Here is a 24120-nt window from a genome sequence, read left to right as displayed (position 1 = left end):
TCAAAAAGAAAAAAAACACCAAAAAATTAGAGATTAGACTGGGTATCACATACCTACAGATTGTGGCCACAATGTCTGTGCATTAAGAAAAGTTTCATAAGCACAGGATGGTGACACCCAGTAATCTTGTCTATGGCTGGATGAGCACCACACTAACAGGATTAAGTAATGGCAGCACTGCCCTGAGACCTACAAAACCTAAAGTATTTATTTCAGAAAAAAAATATGGAAACAAATTTAGGAAAGTGTATACAACATCATCTTGAAAAAGTATAAAAATTTGCAAATAAATCCTGTATGTTTGTACGGTTGATATGGAGATGTACATTGTCCTATGTCATGTGCACACAAGAACACAGCACAGCACTCTGACAGTGCACTTGTGGAAAAGGTGTTGTGTGACTTCATAGCATGTGGGATCATTGTAACTTCCTGTAAAAGTCATCACATACTGTCAATTTCAAATGACTGTAGGCAACAGCGTAGACCTCTCTTTTAGGAGCAGGATTACTCCTGGTAACCCTGTCTCACTAGATAGTTCAGGATGGCCTTCAACCTGCCATATGCCCTAAGCTGCTCACAGACTGGTAATCCTCCTGCCTTGGTCTCTTGTGAATCCTGGGCTCCTGTCTGTACACCGTGGCATGTGTTTTGTTCCATTGATTTTTTTTCATTTGTTCGTATGGCACTAGGGATGGAAAGTCAGGGCTTTTGCATGCTGGGTGTGTACCTTATTGAGCTAAATTCCCATCCATATTACTACGTTTTGACTAACCGTGTGGTTACCTTTAACATTCATGGTGTGATTATTTTAACATGGTGATTTTTATTGCAGATAATCATATCATTCACCAACATGGATTTATTCCTTATGAATATAATTTAAAGTATATACCATTTGGCCAGAATATTTAAGAATCTGGCATTTTTAGAAAAAGCAACACATGCTATTTAAGATCTGTTCACACTCGCCGGGTGGTGGTGGTGCACGCCTTTAATCCCAGCACTTGGGAGGCAGAGGCAGGCAGATTTCTGAGTTCAAGAGTTCGAGGCTAGCCTGGTCTACAGAGTGAGTTCCAGGACAGTCAGAGCTACACAGAGAAACCCTGTCTCGAAAAAACAAAACAAAACAAAACAAAACAAAAACAAAAAAAAATCTGTTCACACTCAATTGTTTAGGGCGAATCTTCAAGGCACATACTGTGGTCTAGGGCATATATCTGTACTTGGAAACTGCCAGTAGGTTGTGCAATGATTCAGCCTCCCAGGGCTAGATGCCTACAAAAGGCACTGGTCCAGATTTTCTGGCTACCACATTCCCTAGAGTATAGTCCTGGAAGAGGACTCCCACCAGTTAGCACAAGAAGGATCCCCACTTCCTTTCTCAGCAGCAATTGTAGCCCCAGTTTGATGCCAAGGCCACCAGCCTTGAATGTTTGTCTAAAAAGACTCTGAGCTGTAATAAGCCTACATTATTATCTTATGCAGCAGCGATTTTTTTCATGACTACGTTTGCTACAGGCTGAAAAAACAATCAAATTTCAGAAACTTAGTTGAGGAATTGTTCTTTTATTTGGAGATTATCAGGATCGTTCTGCAGATTTAGGAAGGCAACATCCAGTATTAGGTATGCATTTTCTTTTCTTTCTTTAAGATTTATTTATTTATTTATTTATTTATTTAATGTATATGAGTACACTGTAGCTGTCTTCAGACACCTCAGAAGAGGGCATTCGATCCCATTACATATAGATATGAGCCACCATATGGTTGCTGGGAATTGAACTTGGGACCTCTAGAAGAGCAGTCAGTGTTCTTAACTGCTGAGCCATCTCTGTAGCCCCTGCGCCACTTCTGACCTCTCACGTTTACCCTGTCTGGGTACCTAGTTATCTAATTCTGGCTTAAGTTTAAAGACCCCTAGGGCCTTGTCCTTTTGCCCCACCCTCGGTGGTAGAAGGCTGTGGAGCCCATAGAGAATTGGTTGGAAGGGCTCTCGGTATGCATTTTCTTTCTTTTTTAATTAATCATTCCATTCGTTTACATCTCAAATGATATCCCACTTCCTGGTTACCCCTTCTCCAAGCCCCCATGCCACAGCCACCCTCCCCCTCCCCTTTGCCTGTATGAGGGTGCTCCTCCAGCCACCCACACTCTTCTGCCCCACCGTTCCAGCATCCTCCTATGTTGGGGCATCAAACCTCCCCAAGACCAAGGGCCTCCCCTCCCATTGCTGTCAGGCAAGGCCATCATCTGCTACTTACATATCTGGAGCCATGGATCCCTCCAGGTACACTCTTTGGCTGATGGTCTAGTCCCTGGGAGAACTAGGTGGTCAGGCCAGCCTATGTAGCTCTTCCTATGGGGTTGCAATCCCCCTCTACTCTTCCAGTCCTTCCACTAGCTCCCCACTGGGGTCCCTGAGCTCAGTCTGATGGTTGGCTCCAAGCATCCACATCTGCATTGGTCAGTTGCTGGCCGGACCTCGCAAGGAAACACCACACTAGGTTCCTCTCAGCAAGCGCCTCGACCATGGCAACTGTGTTGGGTTTGGTGTCAGCAGACACAGTGAATTCCTAGATAGGGCCATCCCTGGTTCCTTCAGTCTCTGTTCCATTTTTTGTCCCTTCCTTTTTTTGTTCTTCCTTTGGACAGGAACATTTTTTTTTCTTTTTTTTTTGAGACAGGGTTTCTCTATGTAGCCCTGGCTGTTCTGGAACTCACTCGGTAGACCAGGCTGGCCTCGAACTCAGAAATCCGCCTGCCTCTGCCTCCCAAGTGCTGGGATTAAAGGTGTGCGCCGCCACTGCCCGGTGAGCATTTTCTTAATAGGGCAAAATGAAATCACATTTGTCTCATGTGAACTCCAAGCTGGAGCACCTGACTTAGCCAAGACACACTGACTGACATGAACTGCAAGTCAGACATGACACCCATTCCCTTTCCCTTTCCCTGCAGGAACTTCAAGTGTGCTGTGCTGAGGGTCAGGCCCTGCTGAACTCAGTACTTCATACCAGGGAGGATGTGATCCTGTCAGGCCTCCCCCAGGCGGAAGACAGAGTGCTGGAGTCTCTTCGTCAGGACTGGCAGGTTTACCAGCACAGGCTGGCTGAGACACGGACGCAGTTCAACAACATTGTGAACAAACTGAGGCTGATGGAGCAGAAGTTCCAGCAGGCTGACGAGTGGCTCAAAAGAATGGAGGAGAAAATGAGTGTCAGGAGTGAAGGCCAGAGTAGCCGATCTGCCAAGGAGATCCAGTTGCTTCAGCTGAAGGTGCAACTCGGGGGAATTCCTGAGCCCTGTCAAAGCAAGTCACTTGGCATAGTTCATAGTCCATTCCACGAAAACATTTAGGAACTATGTATAAAGTAGTTGTCTTCCGAGTTCTCACCATGTTTACCTAGAACATCTAAAGTAAATGCAACAGTTCTCTCTCTCTCTCTCTCTCTCTCTCTCTCTCTCTCTCTCTCTCTGCAACGAACTTCTTAGGTTCATCTATAAAAGAATATGGTTCCTTGCTGGGCCAATAAGATGGTTCAATAGGTACAAATGCTTGTTACAGGTCCCTGATAACCTGAGCCTGGTCCCTAGGACCCACACCGGAAGGTCAGAACCACCTTAAAGTGTCCCTCTGACCTCCACACATGTTGCAAGCACATACACATTAGTGATCTATTTTTAAAATTATTTTTAAAAAGAATACAGTTTTTCAAAATTATTATATTTACTTCCCCTGTCTACTGCTGTACTTTTATAAAATATATATAAATGACAATTTTCTACAATGATGGTGTGATATGAAAGGGGTCTAACATAGTCGCTTAAGTTAACAAATCATAACTAGTTTCATTCTAATTTTTAGTTGTTCCCATATCCAAAATGATACATAGGTCTTGGCAATTAGTTTTCATTATTTCAGCAATTTAAAACCAATGAAACTGAAAAGGGAGCCATGAAACACTTAAAACAAACAAACAAACAAAAAAACAGACATTTGAACCTGAAGTATAAAAGACAAAGGTATAAAAGACAGAAGAACCTTGAAGTATAAAAGACAGAGAAAGGTACCCAGAGTTGTAAGTATACAATTGCTAATGGCACTTTTGTGACATAACTTTCTACAAAGATTATATTTGGTACTCTTTCAAGACCGCATCTCAGAATAGATATACTCACAAACACACACAGAAATCATGTTCTCTCCAGCAGATGCGTACAGTATTTGTCTTATTTAAGAATGTCCAGGTCTGAGTTTCTTTGTCTCTGGTTTCATACATCAGAAGTGGCATGAAGACCTGTCAGCGCACAGAGATGAGGTTGAGGAGGTGGGAACCAGAGCACAGGAGATCCTGGAGGAGAGCCACGTGAGCAGCAGGATGGGCTGCCAGGCCACCCAGCTGACTTCCCGGTACCAGGCCCTGCTGCTCCAAGTGCTGGTGAGCTGTCCCCTCCCCCATGCTTACAAGGGACAGCCACCATCTTGAACCAAAGTGGTCTTTCCAACGTCAGCTGAAGATACTCATGGTCCACAGTGACCCCGGCCCCAGGGCTTTCGTCTGCAGTTCAGACTTCTCTTTACTTTCACAGGAGCAAATAAAATTCTTAGAAGAGGAAATCCAGTGTCTGGAGGAGACAGAATCATCCCTCAGTTCCTATTCGGATTGGTATAGCTCCACTCATAAAAACTTGAAGAATGTGGCTACCACAATTGATAAAGTCGATGAACCAATGATGGGGAAAAAATTGAAGACATTGGAGGTAGGCATGCATCCTTCTGGCTCATCCCCTCTCTCCCCTCCTTCTCCATGACTCTTCCCCCACCCCCACCCTATTTCCCGTGTAGATCTAGAAGCATGTGTGCTCTTTCTGATGCCAAGTGATTGATGACATTCAGCTCATCCATGTATTCCAAAGATGTTTCCACATGATTTCAGGCCAAAGCTGACTCCACTTATGTGTGATAGCTCATCGTCTGAATGGCCTATGTGCAGCTGTTCTCCCAGTCTTCATGACACAAAGCCTGGCAGTTAGATTTTTACAACTACTCTTATTACATCCTGGAGCATTAACAGGGAGTTTCTCCTTAGTGGAGAAAATGCCTCCATAAGATTGGGCTATAGGCAAGCCTGTAGGGTATTTATTAGTTAGTGATTGACAGGGGAGAGCTCAGCCCAATGTGGGTGCTGCCATCCTGGGCTGGTCGTTCTGAGTTCTATAAGAAAGCAGACTGAGCATCAGTTGCTGCCTCCCAGTTCCTGTCCTTACTGGTTCCAATGATGAACTCTTGTATGGAACTGTGAGTGAAGTAAACCCTTTCCTCCCCAAGTCACTTTTGGTCATGGTGTTTTGTCACAGCAATAGTAACCCACTTTCTTTCTCAGGTTTTATTAAAAGACATGGAGAAGGGCCACAGTTTGCTGAAATCAGCTCGAGAGAAAGGGGAGAGGGCCGTGAAATTCCTGGAGGAGAGTGAGGCCGAGGCACTGAGGAAGGAGATCCACACCCACATGGAACAGCTGAAGAACCTGACGAGCCTTGTCCGGAAGGAGCACATGAGCCTGGAGAAGGGCCTTCACTTAGCCAAAGAGTTCTCAGATAAATACAAAGTGCTGACCCGGTGGATGACAGAATACCAGGAAACCCTGCGCACGCCCGAAGAACCAAAAATGGAGCTATATGAGAAAAAAGCACAGCTATCCAAATACAAGGTAGCGCCTTGCTAACCCCTGACACACGTGCGTGCACACGTCAGGCAGGGAGCAAATGGAAGAGTTATTGATCCTGAAGTGCTGAAGTGTACATACCTGCATCCTCTCTCCTGATAACTTCTGAAGCTATATTTGGCTAAGTGTACTACTTTGGCATTATTTTTCCTATTAGGGACTGATATTCAAAAGTTGACATAATCAATCAATGGACACCTTTATGGTGAAGATAGATATGGGTCTTCTCAGGAATATTTAACCCCCAGCCTGAGAGCCTCATGTGGCTGAACGTCACTAGGAATGGGCCAACTTCAAAATCATAAGCTTAAAAATATTAGGAGATATTTTTGCAAGTTTTTCCAGTAACTTGACTACATGATTCTTAGATGTGACCTTTGTCACTCACAATACATCTACTCCATCTTGCCACGTCCGTTGTTCTTCTACTTCTTTTTATTTTGGTTTCCCCAGTCTTCTTTGTATCTGACCTACAGCAAATTGAAAATGAAATAGACAATTTAAAGACAAAAATTCTAATCAACCAATCCTAGGTAAACGCCAGAGAATTTAGTTCCTGAAGGAACAGTAACACATTTTATAGATATAGAAGAGATATTAAAATAGCAGAGAAAGTTATAGATTCATCTGCTCAGACTTTCAAAATAGTCACCGAAGCTGGTTTCCATTTACATGTGACATGTTGTCTTGAGTGACTTACACTTTTCTACCCACCTGGAAAAGTTGGCATAGATATCAAGATAGAAATACATGTACATACATACATAAATACAGACACACACACATATACACACAGACACATATAGACACACACACAAGTACACAGAGACACACATACACATATAAAATTCATTGCCCAGTACCTTGACAGACCTGTAGGCCATCTGGGTTTGAAGCGACCTCGAAGGCTTAGCAATAGTCTTTAAGAAAGACAGTGTGCTGGCTCACTCAAAGCTGCTTCTGAGGAAGCTTGTGGGATTTCTAGCTACTATGCTGTACCTTGGCCTCCCCACAAGGCTTGGTAGCTTGTCACTGAAGATGATGCATTTCCCATCAAAGCCCAGCAGAGTTAAGTATGTCTTGAGCCTGTCTCAGCAAGTTTGCTGCTAAATGTTTTCTATTTAAGGCCACCTCTAATTCAATCCACAGCAGACTTCGTGACCTCTAAACTCAGAGATGGTTCCTCACATGGCTTTTTGTTGACATTTATATCTGTTGAATATAATGAAGTGGGAGGCAGAAATATGAACTGTGTTCAGTTTTGTTAAATGAAATGTTTTTCTCTAAGTTCTTCTCCACTACTGAGAGGCCAGTCCATGTTTTGCTTTCCTCTGCACACTATTTAAAACTAGCATAGTGCCAAGCAGTGGTGGTGTACGCCTTTGATCCCAGCACTTGAGAGGCAGAGGCAAGCAGATTTCTGAGTTTGACGCCAGCCTGGTCTACAGAGTGAGTTTCAGGACAGCCAGGGATACATAGAGAAACCCTGTCTAAAAAAAAATAAAAAATAAAAATAAACAAAAAAAAACAAAAAAACCCACAAAAACAAAACAAAAAAAACCATAGCATAGCTATACTGAGATGTATATATTCTCTTTAGTTCTTGGTACTTATTGGTTCAATAAATATTTGCCAGGGCCTTCTTGAGGTGGGTGGTATCATGCCTTCCACAGGCACTGTGTATTTTCTTCTTGTTCACCTGGATGAGATGACTGTTTTCCCCCTTTTTGTTTCTGTGATTCAAGTCACTACAACAAACGGTGCTGTCCCACGAGCCATCCGTGACCTCGGTGCAAGAGAAGGGTGAGGCACTTCTGGAACTGGTACAGGATCAGACGTTAAAGGACAAGATACAAAAACTTCAAAGTGACTTCCAGGACCTCTGCAGGATAGGAAAGGTGAGGAGGGAGCTGCTGGGAGCACGGACTCCCCAGGACGAAACCCGCCTTCTTCCTCTTTGCCACAGACTCAAGGGCTGACATACATCATAGACACATTTAGTAGTCCGATGCCTGAGGTTTTTCCCCTTTTCTTGATGAGTTTCTACTTAATTAGTTTTCTGTTAGATGCTGGAGATGGAGCCCATGGCTTTGAATGTATTAACCATACACTCCACCCCTGAATCACTCCCCAGCTCCATCCTGGTAGTTTTTCTGATACAATTCACACTGCCTAGCTTACTAGTTATCTTATAATTCCTTAAATATGACACAATACTTGAGTAGGTTTGGAGCTCAAAAGTCAACTGACACGCACCTGGTTTTGTAGGAACGTGTCTGCAGTCTGGAAGCAAAAGTCAGAGACCACGAAGACTACAACACTGAGCTCCAAGAGGTAGAAAAATGGCTGCTGCAGATGTCTGGCCGCCTGGTGGCACCTGATCTTTTGGAGACAAGCAGCCTAGAGACCATCACCCAGCAGCTTGCCCATCATAAGGTACAGCTAATGTCACCACAGGCTGGCTTTGATCACCCTGCCAGTGTGTGTGTGTGTGTGTGTGTGTGTGTGTGTGCACGCACATGTGTGCGTATTTGTGTGCATACATCTGTGTTCAAGTGCAGTTATGAATATGGCTGCTTCAAGAACCTGGTATGAGTCTCAAACACATCTGACAATTGAGAGCTGTCTTGGCTAAAGGTTTCTACTGCTGTGAACAGACACCATGACCACAGCAACTCTTATAAAGGAGAACATTTAATTGGGGCTGGCTTACAATGTCAGGGATTTAGTCCATTATCACCATGGTAAGAAGCTTGGCAGCATGCAGGCAGACATGATGCTGGCAGAAGAGCTCTCCACCCAGGTAAGCAGGCAGCTGAAGAAGACTGAGACACACTGACCAGACTTGAGCATAAGAACCCTCCGAGCCTGGCCCACGGTAACAGACTTCCTCCAACAAGGCCACACCTCCAAATAGTGCTGCTCCCTGTGGGATCATTTAGCAAAGGAAGGGATTCCTTTGGCTTTAGAAATATATGCCAAATGTGTAACACAGGGCTAGTCAGTCTGCATCCTACCCCAGCCGCACACCTTTCCTAGCAGGGACCTAAGAATCTCTGGGACAGCTTGTCCTTCTGACGTCTCACTCCATAACTGTGCCGGAAATCACAGAGAATGCCTTTCTATGAACCAGAAAGAGCAACAGACTTTCTTATCTTTATAGATCTGTATTCTTAGTAACTGTGTGTACTGGTGACAGATGGCATGTGGACCATTTTATGGAATGATCTTTTGAGATCATATGCCTTGATCTTAACGAGAAATTATCTATGATGGAATCGATACCTTGTGGTGTGTCATGAAAGCCATAAGCCTCTTTGTCAGAGGAAGCTTTTCCCCTCACTAATAAGAATAGAAAACCACTAATCTTTGAGCAGCTCTCCTTGAACATTCCAGATCTCTCCTGATGCTGGAAGCTAGGTGGGGTTGTGGATACACGGACGGGAAATGAGCACCTGCGCTGACATTTTCTATCAGGCTCTAAAAACATGCTGTCCTGTTTCGTATCCTATCACTGTGATAAACGCCATGCCCAAAGGCAACGTGGGGAGGAAAGGACTAATTTCACCTCACAGCTCATCACCATCCTTACTCCATCATGGAGGACCAGGAGTTCAGTGCAAGAGCTGAGACCAGAGGACCACTGCTGACTGGCTTGCTCTCTGTGGCTTGCCCAGCTGCTTTCCTCTTCAACTCAGGACCACCTGCCCCACCCCGCCCCACAGTGTGCTGGGCACTCCCACATCAATCATTAGCTTGATTAGACAGATTTGATTGGAGTAATAAAAATGCTTTGTAGAGTTGCCCAGAGACCAATTTTATAGAGGCATTTTCTCAGCTGATATCCCTTCTTAGATGACCATAGTTTGTGTCATGTAGAACAAAGACTAGTTAGAACAGATGCTAATCCAGCAGATAGCCCATTCCTGCAGTGATCTCAGGATGTGGTCTCCCTCTCCCCCTCCCCCTTTTACCCTGGCTGCATTACCCTTACAGATACCTCTCTGAGACCAGGCATAAACACACTATAGTCTTAAAATCACGTCATTGTCATGTGACTAATCCATAAATCATTCACCCTTCCTATCTGTGGCTTACTGAAATACAAATGTGCTTTTTCACTTAAAGCATAACCAAGAGAAATTAAAAAACATGTTTAAAAACGTTTGTTAGACAATAGAATTAGCTCTTAAACTTGATGCTTAATAAAGAGGTTGTTTCAAGCTGAGAATGGAATTCTGGGCGCTCTCTACATTCTTCATGTTTTGCAGGCAATGATGGAGGAAATAGCAGGATTTGAAGACCGTCTGGACAACCTTAAAACCAAAGGTGACACTTTGATTGGCCAGTGCCCAGACCATCTGCAAGCAAAGCAGAAGCAGAGTGTGCAAGCACACCTGCAGGGCACGAAGGACAGTTACTCAGCCATCTGCAGCACAGCCCAGAGGGTGAGTGGTCCAGAGTGGTCCATGCAGTGATGGACTGAAGAGGAAGGCTAGATTTTCATAAAGGACAAATGCCAGAGTCCTTGGAGTAGCTTTGGGGTTTTGCCAGACAGGAAGTAAGAAGAGTTCACAGCTTTTGTGTGTGTGTGTGTGAACACAAAACAAACATGTCAGGCATCCACTTCATTGGAGGAAGCTTGGAAATTCAGACATTCAGTTCCATCCAATCTTTTTAACATAGTTAATTATCAAAATATATTAGGCTCTGGATGTGGCTCACTTGGTAGAGTGCCTGTCTAGTATTCATAACGCCATGAATTTGAGCCTCAGGACATATAAATCAAGAGTGGTGTCACATGTCTGTAATCCTAGCATTATGGAAATAGAATCCACAGCGTCCAAAGGTCACAGTTATCCATACTACATTGTATTTCGAGTTCTAAGTCAGCCTGAGTGATGTGTGGTACCCTGTTTCAGAGAGGGGGAAAGGGGGAGGAAGAGGGGTGGAGGAGGAGAGACAGAGACAGAGAGCAGAGAAAGGGAAACAGTTAAAAAGTTGTTTGGTAAATTGGGTGTGATGGCTCATGCCCATAATCCCTGCACTAGGAAGGTTTAGGCAGGATGGTTGCCATGAGCTCAAGGCTAGCCTAGGCTGGAAAGTATAGACTCTGTCTCCAAACAAACAAAAAGAAAAGTTACATTGGCAATTTATACTCATTTACACACTATCAAAGCTTCCCTATAGTCTGCCATTTATTTCATAGCACTCAAATAAGTGCATTTTAATTTCCCCACTGTTGATTTTTTAATACAATAAAGCCTGGCTTCTACTTTAAGTCAATATTTTTGGTCATTTTTGTGTATAAAAATTGAAGAAGTAGAATATGTATATGTCAGTTTCAATTAGACTTTGATAGGCATATTTCCACAAAACTACATTCTCAATGTCATATAAATAAATCTACAATAAATAATAATTATTCTTTTAGTAAAAACCAGTATTGTAAACAAGTTGATATCTATTTTTATAGGTTTGGGTTTTTATTATTTTGATCCTTGATTTTTTTTGTTATTGATGGGGTAGGGTTTTTTTGTTTTGTTTTGTGTGTTGCTGTTTTTGAGACAGGGTCTTAACTGTGTAACCCTGGCTAGCATAGAACTCACTATGTAGACAAGGCTAGCCTCCAACTCACAGAGATCTGCCTGCTTTTCCTTCCAGCTTGATGGAATTAAAGACATGTGCCGCCATGCACACCTACTTTAGGATTTTTTAAAATTATATACAGTGTTTCTGTTTTTGAAGTATTACAGTGTGCTTTTTGTTATTGGGCCATCCAGGAGGACGTAATGAAATAACACTGGAAAAGAGAGATTAATTTGTATTTATGAGAGAAAAAATAAACTGCAGATGATATCAGTTGATTCCTTAGAGTTGAAAAATTCACCTTGAAAACATATTTTTTTTCCTTCTGAATTGAGGGTTTCTAACTCACACGGCCTAACCTTGAGCTCACATGAGCTCAAGTAGCCATGTCGGTCAAATGGTTGAAAACAAATTAATTGAATAGTCATACTAGAAAAAAATGTATGAAGGAATCCCAATTGTGGTTGTTTTAAACCTTTTAGACTTCCTTGTTTTTACATGTATGAGTGATTTGCCTGATTGTGTGTATTGTACTGTGTACGTGCATGGTGCCTGCAGACAGGGACAGCTCTCATCCCCTGGGACTGCGTTACAGATAGCCGTGAGCGGCCATGTGGTCCTGGGAACCAAATCTGGGGCTTCTCCAAGAGCAAATGCTCTCAACCCCTGAGCCATCTCTCTGGTCCCTGCACTGTTGTTATTGATATCGCTTCCTTGGTGCAACGCCTGCCTCAGAAACTCCTCCATGTCCCCATATGCTATTATTTATTTCCAGGAGAGCATCAGAATTAGAAAAGTTTGTTTGTCTTTTAAAGATGCTGACTCATGTTTTGTTTTTAGCTCCTAGTTTAAATAAAAACTCCGGTATTTATGATACAGAGGGAAAGCTTCCAGAACCTCTGGCCTATGTTCTTGAGAATTGATTTCAATGACTTCATGTCCCCTAACACATTTTGCCCCATATATGAACACTGGGTCTGTTGTATATGACATTATTATACATGAATATATCAAGGAATTATAAAGTGGGCTATGGCCATTGCGTTTTGAAACACATGCAGCCATGTTGATATGTGCACAACGCTAAGGAGTCCTGGGGATTTAACTGGACTGGCTCAACCTGGTTGTTTTAGAGTGATGTTTGTAGAGACAGAAGTCAACTGTCACATGTCAGCTCTATTGTGTCTCAGGTATACCGCAGCTTGGAATATGAGCTTCAGAAGCACGTCAGCAGGCAAGACACTCTACAGCAGTGCCAGGCGTGGATCTCTGCAGTCCAGCCAGACCTGAAGCCCAGCCCACAGCCACCTCTCAGCAGGGCGGAAGCTGTTAAACAGGTAGTGGAGTCTGGGAAGTTTGCTATTAGGAGTCATTCATTCATTCAAAACTATGCTGGCTTCAGGGAATAGTGACGTATAAGTGAGGTCCGGCCTTGGCAATACTCTATGTTCTAACCATAGAGATGGAGAGAATATGGACCTGTGGACCTGTGGAATAGAATATAGTTCTTTCATCAAACCTCAACTCTAAAACCTAATCTATCAGCTCCAGTACCTAATGTCTCTGAGTCTGGGTTCTCTCTTACATGAAATGATGCTTGTACGTACAACTGTTACTCAAAACGCATGGAGAGTTTGTTCAGTGACCCCGTCTAATACCCAGGTGTGCAGTCCCTTGTTGGAAATGGTGTGCGTGTGATATTGGCAACAAACTTACCCATGTCTACCCAGATTCTTTACACCCTCTGTAGATTATTTTGAATACTTAATGCAATATAATCCTACAAAGATAGCTACTATTATGAGGTTGTATATGTAGCTGTGACAAGGAAATAAGTCTGGATATATTAATGACACACATTTTGGTTTTCTTCAGTGCTTTCAGTGTACTGAACCTGTGGGCACAGAATCTCTGGCTAGTGAACTGGCTGTGTATATGTATATATACTTCTGGACTATGCTTGAATTCAAACGTCACCTCACAAAGGGATGGGAATGGGAAACAGAAAAGCAATACTGATTCCCCCTACTGTTGTTTCTCTCTTTACATGCACACACATGCCACACCACCGCACACACACACACACACACACACACACACACACTCACAGTGTGCTTCAGAAGTGATTGCTGAGTGGCTGATGAAGGGAATGTTAATTGTTGTTACATGAAAAAGACCTATTGCGTAGTAATATAATATCTGCAGGCTTATAATCATGCTATGGAAACCTCATTCTGATATGAAGAAATATTTCTAAAACCTTTGTGCCTGGCAGACGACCATGCAGTGAGAAACTTGTGGGAAAATAACATACAGGAATTTGTTTGTGAATGTTATTACTGCCAGGTGAATTAATAATATTAAGTAACGATTTAAATTTGCTTATGACAGGGATCAATATAACATCCTTGTTTGTTTAGTCCTCACAGAGAACATGCCCATTTATTCCATTCCCAGGGTGCACTGGGCTTAAGTGACTTACATTATTAAGTCACAAAAAGTTCATATCAGTACACATATCATACTTTGGGAAGCACTGTATAAGAAAAAAATAAATGTACCTTTTTTTGAGCCAAAAAAAAAAAGAATTAACAGCTATTTAGATTCTGATTTTTCCTTTTTACAATTTGCATTGTGTATTAAATGATATGAAACAGTAAGTTTCCTTGTGGCATTCTCTCACATCTTCTGATCAGACCTTTTCTGCCCTCTCTTACGCTCCCCTGCCTCCACCCATGTCCCTAATAGCCCCCATTTACTCTGAAGTCCTTTATTTCATTCTCCTAAGTCTGTGTATGAGAAAAATCATGATGCTTGTCCCTCTTAGCCTGGCTTGCTTTGCTTGACACAGTGGTCTTCAGTTCCAACATCCTGCTTTATGGCAGAAGATACATCTCCATCATGGCCGCCAACCACATTTTCTTGCCACCATGAGCTTCTTTGAGTTACCCTTTTCTCCATGTGGGCCTTTATTACTGATGAATTCTACTTACCACATTTCAAAACAAAAATTAATTTTTCTCCTGTGTTGCCACCAAGAAGGAAGGGGTGGGTGCCACACAAAGAGTTTCTTGCAATGGCTGTGCGCCAGAACAGGGAAGGATTTACTACACTAACCAGGATGAGACACTGGTCTTGCTCAAGTTCCTGAGTGTGTAGCTCTCCCCCTCCCCTTTCCATATGCTGGCCTCCCACTTGAAAGAAGCCACAGAAGGGAACTAGAGAGGCTGTGGGCCATCTGGATCTCAGACATGAAGGCGAACAAATTTTGTTTGGTCAAATTTTCTTTCTGTTCTTTTTCCTTTGTTTTGTCCCAGCTAGTTAATGTTTTCCTTGTTAGGCACTGTCTTCAGGCGAGAATGTACAGGCCCCCCACAGTTGACTGGTAATACGATATAGCTGGAGCTCCCCACTACTGAGGATTCCTCGCGGGGCAGATTCAGTGTCAAGCTTTAACCAGCATCTACACTGTGGCCCCACGTTGTATTCTGACTTGCCAGTATCCCTCTTTTAGTAAGCACTCCATAGTACATACCAGCAACACTCTGAGTGACCACAAGAAACTAATGCAACAATCTGATTCCAATCAAAATCACATTTCTATGAGGCATGGAGTTAGGAATTGAGGAACTGAGAAGAAATAATGGCATATCTACCTTTGAAGTTAATTTAGCAATCATCATTTGAAGCTGTTTCTATTGGTTAGGATTAAGGTAACTGTGTTAGTCATGAAATAAATCATTATCCTTTAAATTACATGCATTTTTAATTTTTTTTAAATTTTTAAAATTTAGTTTAATTTTTTTTTTCAAGATCAGGATTTTCCATGTAACCTGTGGAATTTACTCTGTAGACCAGGCTGGCCTCAAACTCACAGATATCTGTCTGTCTCTGTCTCCTGGGTGCTGGGGATTATAACTCAATTCATGACAGCTTATTTTCTTGTCATTTTGAAAAATTCATCCTTCTGGGCTAGAAGAACTCCTCTGCATCGTGGGACATGAGATGGTCCTTTTCACACTGCTTATTGTGAGGTCATGATATGCTAGATGGTGCTTTTCACACTGGTTATGGTTAGTAAGAATAACTGGATGTGAAACACTTTGCACATTGAATGAACACCCAAGACACTGCATGATTGGAAATAGATGTGTATTTCTTACAGCCACAGGAGAAGCTGACAAGTCCTCTGTGTCCTCTATTGCTCCATGTGTTTTCTGCAGACTGTTCGTTCACTCCATGTTAAGAGTAACATTCAGGCCAAGGCCTGGTCATGATTCATCCAATGCTATCCATCATCTTTTAGAATAAATTCCAAATTTTATGCCACAGCCCATGGATTTTCATAATTTGTCTAACAGAGGAAGATTTGAGGTAGCAAGGAGTTTACTTTTTAAAATTTGTTGAGACTGAAGTAGTGGTCTGAACTTAGGGGACATCTTATTATGTCCCCTACCCCCACCAGGGCCATTTAGTAGCGATCAAACACAGTGTAAGTTGCCACAATTAGCAGTAGTTGGGATGATGCTGATTCTGAGCAGATACAGTCCAAGGATACTACTGGACATTCCAGAGTGCTTAGGACAGGCCTACCCTCAAAGAGCTATTTACCTCAGATGTCAGTGGTTCTGAGACTAGATATGCTGACTAGAGGCAGAGAGCAGAATGTCAGAAGGTTTGTCTTATTTAACATGGTAGCTTCCAGTTCCACCTATATACCTCCACAGCACATGATTCCGTCTCTCCTTAGAGCAGAATAAAATTGTACTGTGGACACATGGCACATTTTCTTTACATGGCACAAGCTCTTTACACATGAGCTTTCTCAAGCCATTCCTTGTCTTCCAGCCTTTTATTGCAGATGCAATTAATCCCCTTTGATAGCTTCCATGACTTAGTCTCTGTTCACCCTTGATCTCTGACAGCCTCCATGACTTGATCTCTCTACTCTGTTGATCTCTGATTGACAGTCTCCATGATGTGATCTCTGTCTACTCCCTTGACCTCTGATTGACAGCCTCTATGACTTGGTATCTGTCTACTCAGTGTTCCCACTGCTTTGGCCCTTTGCACCCACTGCCCATCTTAGATTATCTTTGTCCTGTTTGGTGGCTCACTTCCCCAGTATGTTCAGATCTAATGCTCTGAGCCGTCTTGGAGATATGCTGCTTGTGGAGTAGCAGGGCTTTCCCCACACAGTCAAGCCTCTCAGCACCTTTTCTTCCGCACTTGGTGTGCCAGCCATGCATCTGCTGACCTATTACCTTGTTTGTCCCCAGAAGAGTGCCAGTCTCGTGAGAGCCAAGATTGTGTTGTTTGGAGCACTTTATACCCTGTATCTAAAACATACGCTTCTTCAATGCAAAGCAGCTATGTTTCTGTGTTTTCATGAAGAAATAAAAAAAAAAACTACACTAATAAGCCATTCTTGGAATCTGATAAGGAACCCAAGTCATATCATTCCAAAGAAGCTTCCTAGCTCATCCTTCTCCACGCTATAATACTCAAGCATGTAAATAAGCAGAGACAAGTGTGCTGTGATTTTTTTTTCCTAAATGAGAATGCTGGTAGAAAAGCTAGAGAATCTGGAGACAAGCCTTCCATTCCCCTCTTCCCAGACCACGAAGACAGCTTTAATTATAATGGGAAGCAGATGGCAGACAAACAGATCCGCCCGTGTGTTTTGAATTCTCTCCCGTGAGTCACAAATATATTTCAGGACAGTGTTGAAAACACTTGCCATAACAAAATGATTTTTGAAATATCAATAAAAGGCTACCAACCGCACAATTGGCCACCAAAACAGTGCACCCCGCTTGTTCAATCTGACAATCCCTTTTTTCCCCAGGTCAAACACTTCAGAGCTCTGCAAGAGCAGGCAAGGACCTACTTGGATCTCCTGTGCTCCGTGTGTGACTTGTCAGACTCCTCAGTGAAAAACGCAGCAAAAGACATTCAGCAAACAGAGCAGCTGGTAAAAAAAAAAAAAAAAAAAAATGTTCATGATCACAGCTAATTGTTTTGTCTGTCTTGTTATGTTCCCTTCATCTTCAAAGACTGTAAGGTTTAAAGAAAAATATTTCTGGGGATATTCTTGGTATAACCCTCTTCGAGCCATAGTAATGAATCAATATATGAATTTTTGCCATCACAGAAATGAAGGTAGCTACTAAGATACTGGAATCACAACTGAACTGTTTAGTCTATTCAACCACCGCCACTGGCAACTTCCTCCACTTTAATTACCAGTCTCAGGCAGTTTTCCTATTCCCTCACACCTCTTTCTGACATTCCTTTCTCCTTTCCCATTCTGTTCTCTATGTAATACTCTGTATGAAGAGCCCCTTGCCCTAGCTTCTTTCTATCAGGCCCACCAACTAGCCCAGGCTAGTACTTAAATCCTTCCAAGGGTGACAGAATCAATTATCCTGAATAGTTGTAATAAAACAAATTATATACTTCCAAAAGCCAGAAGAGCAGATCTAAAGACAATCTAAAACATTGATAGGGTTGTGTATAACAGTGTGGTAAATCTGTAATCCCACCCTTGGGGTCGGGGTGGAAGAGGTCGAAGCAGGAAGATTGTCAGAACTTCCAGACCACCCTAAGCTGTATAATTCCCTGTTTCAAACAAACAAACAACCAAATCAAAAAGCAGGTAGCAACATTGACCCAAGGTTTTAAAGACTAAAGATAAATGTATAAGAGATGTGAGCCTTTCTTAATTACTCAAACCCCAATTTACCAGTCAAATAGATGTATTTACTGCTTGGCCTGATGGGAAAAGTCTTGGGGCACTTTCTGATTTCATACATTGGTAAAATTTCTTGGCTCTTTGAAGCACTGATTAAAATCACATGGGAGAACTCTTAGATGTTTTTATTCGCTGGAAACGTTTAAGCTTAAAGGCAATCTGTTTTTCTCGACACAGTGCTTTTCAGATCTAGCTGAGTGTAAGCACAGGGTCAGGCTCTGCCCATGGGCCCACTGACAACCCATATGTCAGATTCACTGAACAGAAATGAGGCCATGGAGGGAGGAGGCTATGGAGATCTGATAACCTTTAACTGTGTTTTCTCCAGATTGAGCAAAGGCTGGTCCAAGCACAGAACTTAACTCAGGGCTGGGAAGAGATCAAGAACCTGAAGGCCGAGCTCTGGATTTACCTACAGGATGCTGACCAACAGCTGCAGAACATGAAGAGAAGGCATGCTGAGCTAGAGATAAATATTGCTCAGAACATGGTCTTGCAAGTAAAGGTAGGAACTGATGCCTGCATAGGGTCGGGGTCAGGGAGGAGGCCAAGACAGAGCAAGAGATGCAATGTACTCAATACGTTACGTTCACTTCTGTCTGCCCAGGGGTTTGAGAATCCTTAGACACTGGGACAGTCACTTAAACAGTAAGAGAGTATGAAGCATATACTGAGCACAGTATTGTGCACCTGTAGTTTTCTGTACTTAGGGGCTAGGAAGGGAAAATGTCGTGAGCCCAGGAGGTCGACTAGCCCAGACACTGTAGCAAGACGCCATCTCAGTAAGTAAATAAATAACATTTTGTATATATTCTCTGAGTTCTCTATGGCCATTTTCATATGAAACATTCACTGTTTATAAGCAAAATAGCTGACCTTTAGCCCATAGAACTAGACTATTTAACAAACACAGGGCCTTAGCGTTCAGATTGTCTTAGCATAGAGTCTTGAGGTTTGGTCTGTTGCTAAGTATTGTAGTGCTAAATTGTGTACCCAAAGATCTAGACCTTTGGGTGAATTATAACATTTACCAGGTTTTGTCATACAAACACTGTTCCTCAATTTAAAACTATTCCTTAAATAAAAATGACTACAGCCAATTACTAGAGAGATTAGAGGTAGGTGTCTTTTAAGTCTGCTTGCTGGAGGTGAAGGAGGAGAGAGGAGAGAAAATGAGGGGGGAGGAGAAGGCACCAGGAGAGAAAAGGAACCATGAGCACATGGCTGGGAGAAACAGCAAGTATTTGGGGTACATCACTGGGCAGGAAGCCAGGCTAGCAGTTAAAAAAGTAGATTAGGGGTTACCCTCCCCCACAGTAATTGTCAAAGCCAAATAAAATAATCATAGTCTGAGTCTCATTTACTTGTAAGCTAGACAGGAATAAGCTTAAATTGGTTGTACTATACTCTAGCTATAAGAATGTAAGCCCACTTGTTAAAGGCATCCTTAATATGCAATTAATTTAAATAAAGCAGAAATATATTTATAATCTATACAGATTTGTATATACTTGAGAATTATAAGTATATTAACTTGATTGGAAAGAGGGTCATATTTTAAACAAGCTTTAAGACTGCTTTCTTTGCAGGTTCAGAACTAAGTCTTGTAGTTAGGAGAGATGACAGAGGTTCTGGTTAGTCAACAAAATGATGGACTGGGTATTAGGTCTATCTTGTACCTTACTAATACAAATTGGTATAGTTATGCTCTAATTGTATTTTGAGAGAAAAGTTTTATCTTAACAGGAAGGATGATATGTAGGAGGAGCTATGGTGGGAGGAGTAAGGAGAGGAGGAGGAGCTAGGAGATGAGAGAGAGAGAGAGAGAGAGAGAGAGAGAGAGAGAGAGAGAGAGAGAGAGAAGAGTAGGGGAGGGGAGCATGGAGGCAGATGTTCGCGTGTCTCCGCCAGTCAAAGATAGTTGGTATATCTAGGTTGGGTATTGGGTTACAATTCTGATTGTATGGGCATCTTGTTATTGAGCATTACCAAACTTATAAAGCCTTTGATTAACATTTTAAAAAATAAAAAACAAAACAAAACAAAAAAACAAAAACAAAAAAGACTGCTTTCTTTGATAATAAGTTATTTCTACTTCCTACTGGAATATTATTTGTAACTACCGAATAAAAAAGAATAGAGGAAACCTGAGTAAATTTATTTTTTTCCATAAAAGCATAGACTCTTTATTTTGTTTTTATTTAAAAGTTTTTTCCATACAATTTTGAGAAAAATAAGACCTTACTTTAAGGAAGCATACCTCTCAAAACAATACAAAGCAAGAAAATATCAAAATTACTCTGATTCTTTCACAGTTCGGAATTTGTGTTTAGAGAAAGAATCGTGGGTTTTTTTTTTCATGTTTTTTTTTTTCTATATTCGAAGCTATTGTATCTGCATTTCAGTTTGCTCACTCAGGAGGGTTTATAGCTTATGTCTTGTTTTCCATTGTTACTTTCAGGATTTTGTTACACAGCTACAGTGCAAGCAGGCCTCTGTGAGCACCATTGTAGAAAAGGTGAACAAGTTAACAAAGAACCAAGAGTCCCCCGAGCACAAGGAAATAACCCACCTGAATGACCAATGGCAAGACCTTTGCCTCCAGTCTGACAAGCTATGTGCACAGAGAGAACAGGACCTTCAGAGAACCAGCAGTTACCATGACCACCTCAGTATTGTTGAAGCCTTTCTTGAGAAGTTTACTACAGAATGGGACAACTTGGCCAGGTAGCAGAAACCACCCAGTGGTTCGCCATGATGCTAAGTCAGAAGTTGACAGAATATCACTAACCTCCTCATTTTGTGCAGGAGGGCTTCCTGGTTTGATTTAGCACCAATTACCAATAAGCGAAAGAGATGGTTTTGGCTGTGGTCTCCGACACTATTCCCATGATAATGACTCTGAATGTTTTCACCTTGAGTAACTGCCAATCATTGCTTGTCATCCATGACTCTGTACAGTAGATCCATCTTAAACCATGTTTAAATTCATATTCCAAAAGTTTCCTTGCACGTCTGGGAAGTAATACAGTCTATGTACTGTAGTCAAGTTTGGTCACTGTATAAGATACTTTTGTTGTTGTTACTGTTGCTCTGACCAAGTATTGTTTAGGCTCAGAGTTTGAGTGGGATCCAGTCCATTGTAGAGGGAAAGATGCAGTGTTGGGCATCCTCACAGTGGTAGGGGTATACAGTTGATCTATCACCACATCTTGGACCAGGAAGCAGAGGGCAGATAGGAAACAAGCTGTGTTATTAAAACATCTCATGGCAGCCCATGAGTCATTGGTTATACCTTCCAGATAGTACCATCTAGCACTGTATCATTTATTGTCCCTTGATCCAAAAAGAATGACTGTAAATAGATTATTATTGATTGTACTAAACACTATTGCTTACGTTGCAGTAGATATGTGTTTCGCTAAATGTGACACAACACATATCATGTTACTAGACAGATCATTCAGACCCAGAGAAAGCTAACAGCATATGGAGATATTGTCAGAGAGCAGCACTGTCCAGTAAAAAGAGAGCTGAGAAGCATGTAGTCAGCCCTTGATCTGACTCAAGGGCTAGATGGGACTTGAATTCCTAACGCCAACAGCTTCATCAGTTAACCATAAATTGAGGTAGGCGTAGTGAATCTGAGCTCTGAATGTCCCCTCAATGAAATGTTATTTAAGGGGGTAAGGAACTGATTTGCTCCTGTGTTGTCTGTGTGTTTACAGATCTAATGCAGAAAGCACAGCTGTCCACTTGGAGGCTTTGAAGAAGTTAGCCTTGGCCTTGCAGGAGAAAAAGTATGCCATCGACGACCTGAAAGACCAGAAACAGAAGCTGACAGAGCAGCTGAGTCTCGATGACAGAGAGCTGGTTAGAGAACAGACCAGTCACTTCGAGCAACGGTGGTTTCAGCTCGAGGACCTTGTCAAAAGGAAAATCCAGGTGTCGGTCACTAACTTGGAGGAATTGAATGTGGTCCAATCCAGATTCCAGGAGCTGATGGAGTGGGCTGAAGAGCAGCAGCCTAACCTAGTGGAGGCCCTGAAGCAGAGCCCACCTCCTGGCATGGCTCAGCACCTCCTCACAGACCACCTGGCCATCTGCAGTGAGCTGGAAGCCAAACAGGTACTCCTGAAGTCCTTGATGAAGGACGCAGATCGTGTGATGGCTGACCTTGGCCTCAATGAACGGAAGGTGATCCAGAAGGCACTCTCAGAGGCTCAGAAGCATGTGAGTTGTCTCAGCGACTTGGTGGGCCAGCGAAGAAAGTACTTGAACAAGGCCTTGTCTGAGAAAACCCAGTTTCTCATGGCAGTCTTTCAGGCCACCAGCCAAATCCAGCAACATGAGCGAAAGATCATGTTCCGGGAATATATCTGCCTACTTCCAGATGATGTGAGCAAGCAGGTCAAAACATGCAAGACTGCCCAGGCCAGCCTCAAGACTTACCAAAATGAGGTCACTGGACTTTGGGCGCAGGGTCGGGAATTAATGAAAGGAATAACAGAGCAAGAAAGAGATGAGGTGTTGGGAAAGCTCCACGAGTTGCAGAGTGTCTATGACACCGTTTTACAAAAATGCAGTCACAGGTTGCAAGAGCTGGAGAAGAGTCTGGTTTCTAGAAAGCATTTTAAGGAAGATTTTGATAAAGCCTGCCACTGGCTTAAACAAGCAGACATTGTCACATTTCCTGAGATCAATCTCATGAATGAGAAGGTTGAACTCCACGCCCAACTGGACAAATACCAAAGCATTCTGGAACAATCTCCAGAGTATGAAAACCTTCTGCTCACACTACAGACGACTGGACAGGCCATGCTACCATCGTTAAATGAAGTTGATCACTCCTACCTCAGTGAAAAACTCAATGCCCTGCCCCAACAACTCAATGTCATTGTCGCCTTGGCTAAGGATAAATTCTATAAAATCCAGGAAGCAATTCTGGCCCGAAAGGAATATGCTTCTTTGATCGAGTTGACAACCCAGTCTCTGAGTGACCTGGAAGACCAGTTCCTAAAAATGAGGAAAATGCCTTCAGACCTAGTCGTTGAGGAGAGTGTGTCTCTTCAAGACAGCTACAGAACCCTTCTTGGTGAGGTGGTGGCCCTTGGGGAAGCTGTGAATGAACTGAACCAGAAAAAAGAGAGTTTTCGAAGCACAGGTCAGCCTTGGCAGCCGGAGAGGATGCTACAGCTGGCCACCCTATATCACAGGCTGAAGCGGCAAGCAGAGCAAAGGATCAGTTTGTTAGAAGACACCACCAGTGCTTACAAAGAGCATTCACGGATGTGCCAGCAGCTAGAGAGTCAGCTGGAAGTCGTGAAAAGGGAGCAGGCCAAAGTGAATGAGGAGACGCTGCCTGCAGAGGAGAAGCTCAAGGTATACCACTCGCTGGCAGGCAGCCTGCAGGACTCGGGGATTCTGCTCAAACGAGTAGCCACGCACCTAGAAGATCTTTCTCCACACCTCGATCCCACGGCTTATGAGAAAGCCAAGGGCCAGGTCCAGTCCTGGCAGGAGGAGCTGAAACAGATGACATTGGACATCGGGGACATGGTGACAGAGTGTGAGAGCAGAATGGTACAGAGCATAGATTTCCAGACTGAGATGAGCCGTTCCCTAGACTGGCTTCGGAGAGTGAAGGCAGAGCTCAGTGGGCCAGTGTGCCTTGACCTCAGCCTCCAGGACATCCAGGAGGAGATCCGAAAGATCCAGATCCACCAGGAGGAGGTCTTGTCCAGCCTGAGGATAATGAGTGCTTTGAGTCACAAGGAACAGGAGAAGTTCACCAAAGCCAAGGAGCTGATTTCTGCAGACCTGGAGCATACGCTGGCTGAGCTCAAGGAGCTAGATCAAGATGTGCAGGAAGCGCTGTGCACCCGGCAGGTCTGTAGAGGGCGCTCTATCTTTCTTTTTTCCAGGCTGCTTATTTGTAAATACGTGAAAAATCTGGTTTGGGTTGGTTCTCTGTTTAAAACTCCAGCTTTATTTTACTTAAGTATGTGGGTTATTCGTATTAATCCAGCATCTGTGATGTGGAGTCCGTAA

General features: G+C 42.9%; 1 protein-coding gene across 1 annotated transcript in view; it reads left to right on the top strand.

Moving 5' to 3' along the window:
* Window positions 1–24120, top strand: part of Syne1 (spectrin repeat containing nuclear envelope protein 1) — a 471763-nt gene that overhangs the window by 260168 nt on the left and 187475 nt on the right. Inside the window, exons 65-76 of the mRNA XM_028764327.1 lie at window positions 2959–3276; window positions 4284–4439; window positions 4591–4761; window positions 5385–5711; window positions 7472–7624; window positions 7995–8162; window positions 9998–10174; window positions 12506–12652; window positions 17164–17289; window positions 18398–18574; window positions 20531–20796; window positions 21798–23958. Coding sequence (XP_028620160.1) covers window positions 2959–3276; window positions 4284–4439; window positions 4591–4761; window positions 5385–5711; window positions 7472–7624; window positions 7995–8162; window positions 9998–10174; window positions 12506–12652; window positions 17164–17289; window positions 18398–18574; window positions 20531–20796; window positions 21798–23958 — 4347 coding nt within the window. The remainder of the gene's footprint in view (window positions 1–2958; window positions 3277–4283; window positions 4440–4590; window positions 4762–5384; window positions 5712–7471; window positions 7625–7994; window positions 8163–9997; window positions 10175–12505; window positions 12653–17163; window positions 17290–18397; window positions 18575–20530; window positions 20797–21797; window positions 23959–24120) is intronic.

Source organism: Grammomys surdaster, unplaced genomic scaffold, assembly GCF_004785775.1.
Source record: "Grammomys surdaster isolate TR1022 unplaced genomic scaffold, NIH_TR_1.0 143, whole genome shotgun sequence".
Taxonomy (NCBI): Eukaryota; Metazoa; Chordata; class Mammalia; order Rodentia; family Muridae; genus Grammomys; species Grammomys surdaster.
The sequence above is the reverse complement of the archived record's forward strand: the minus strand, read 5'-3'. Positions and strand labels throughout refer to the sequence as shown.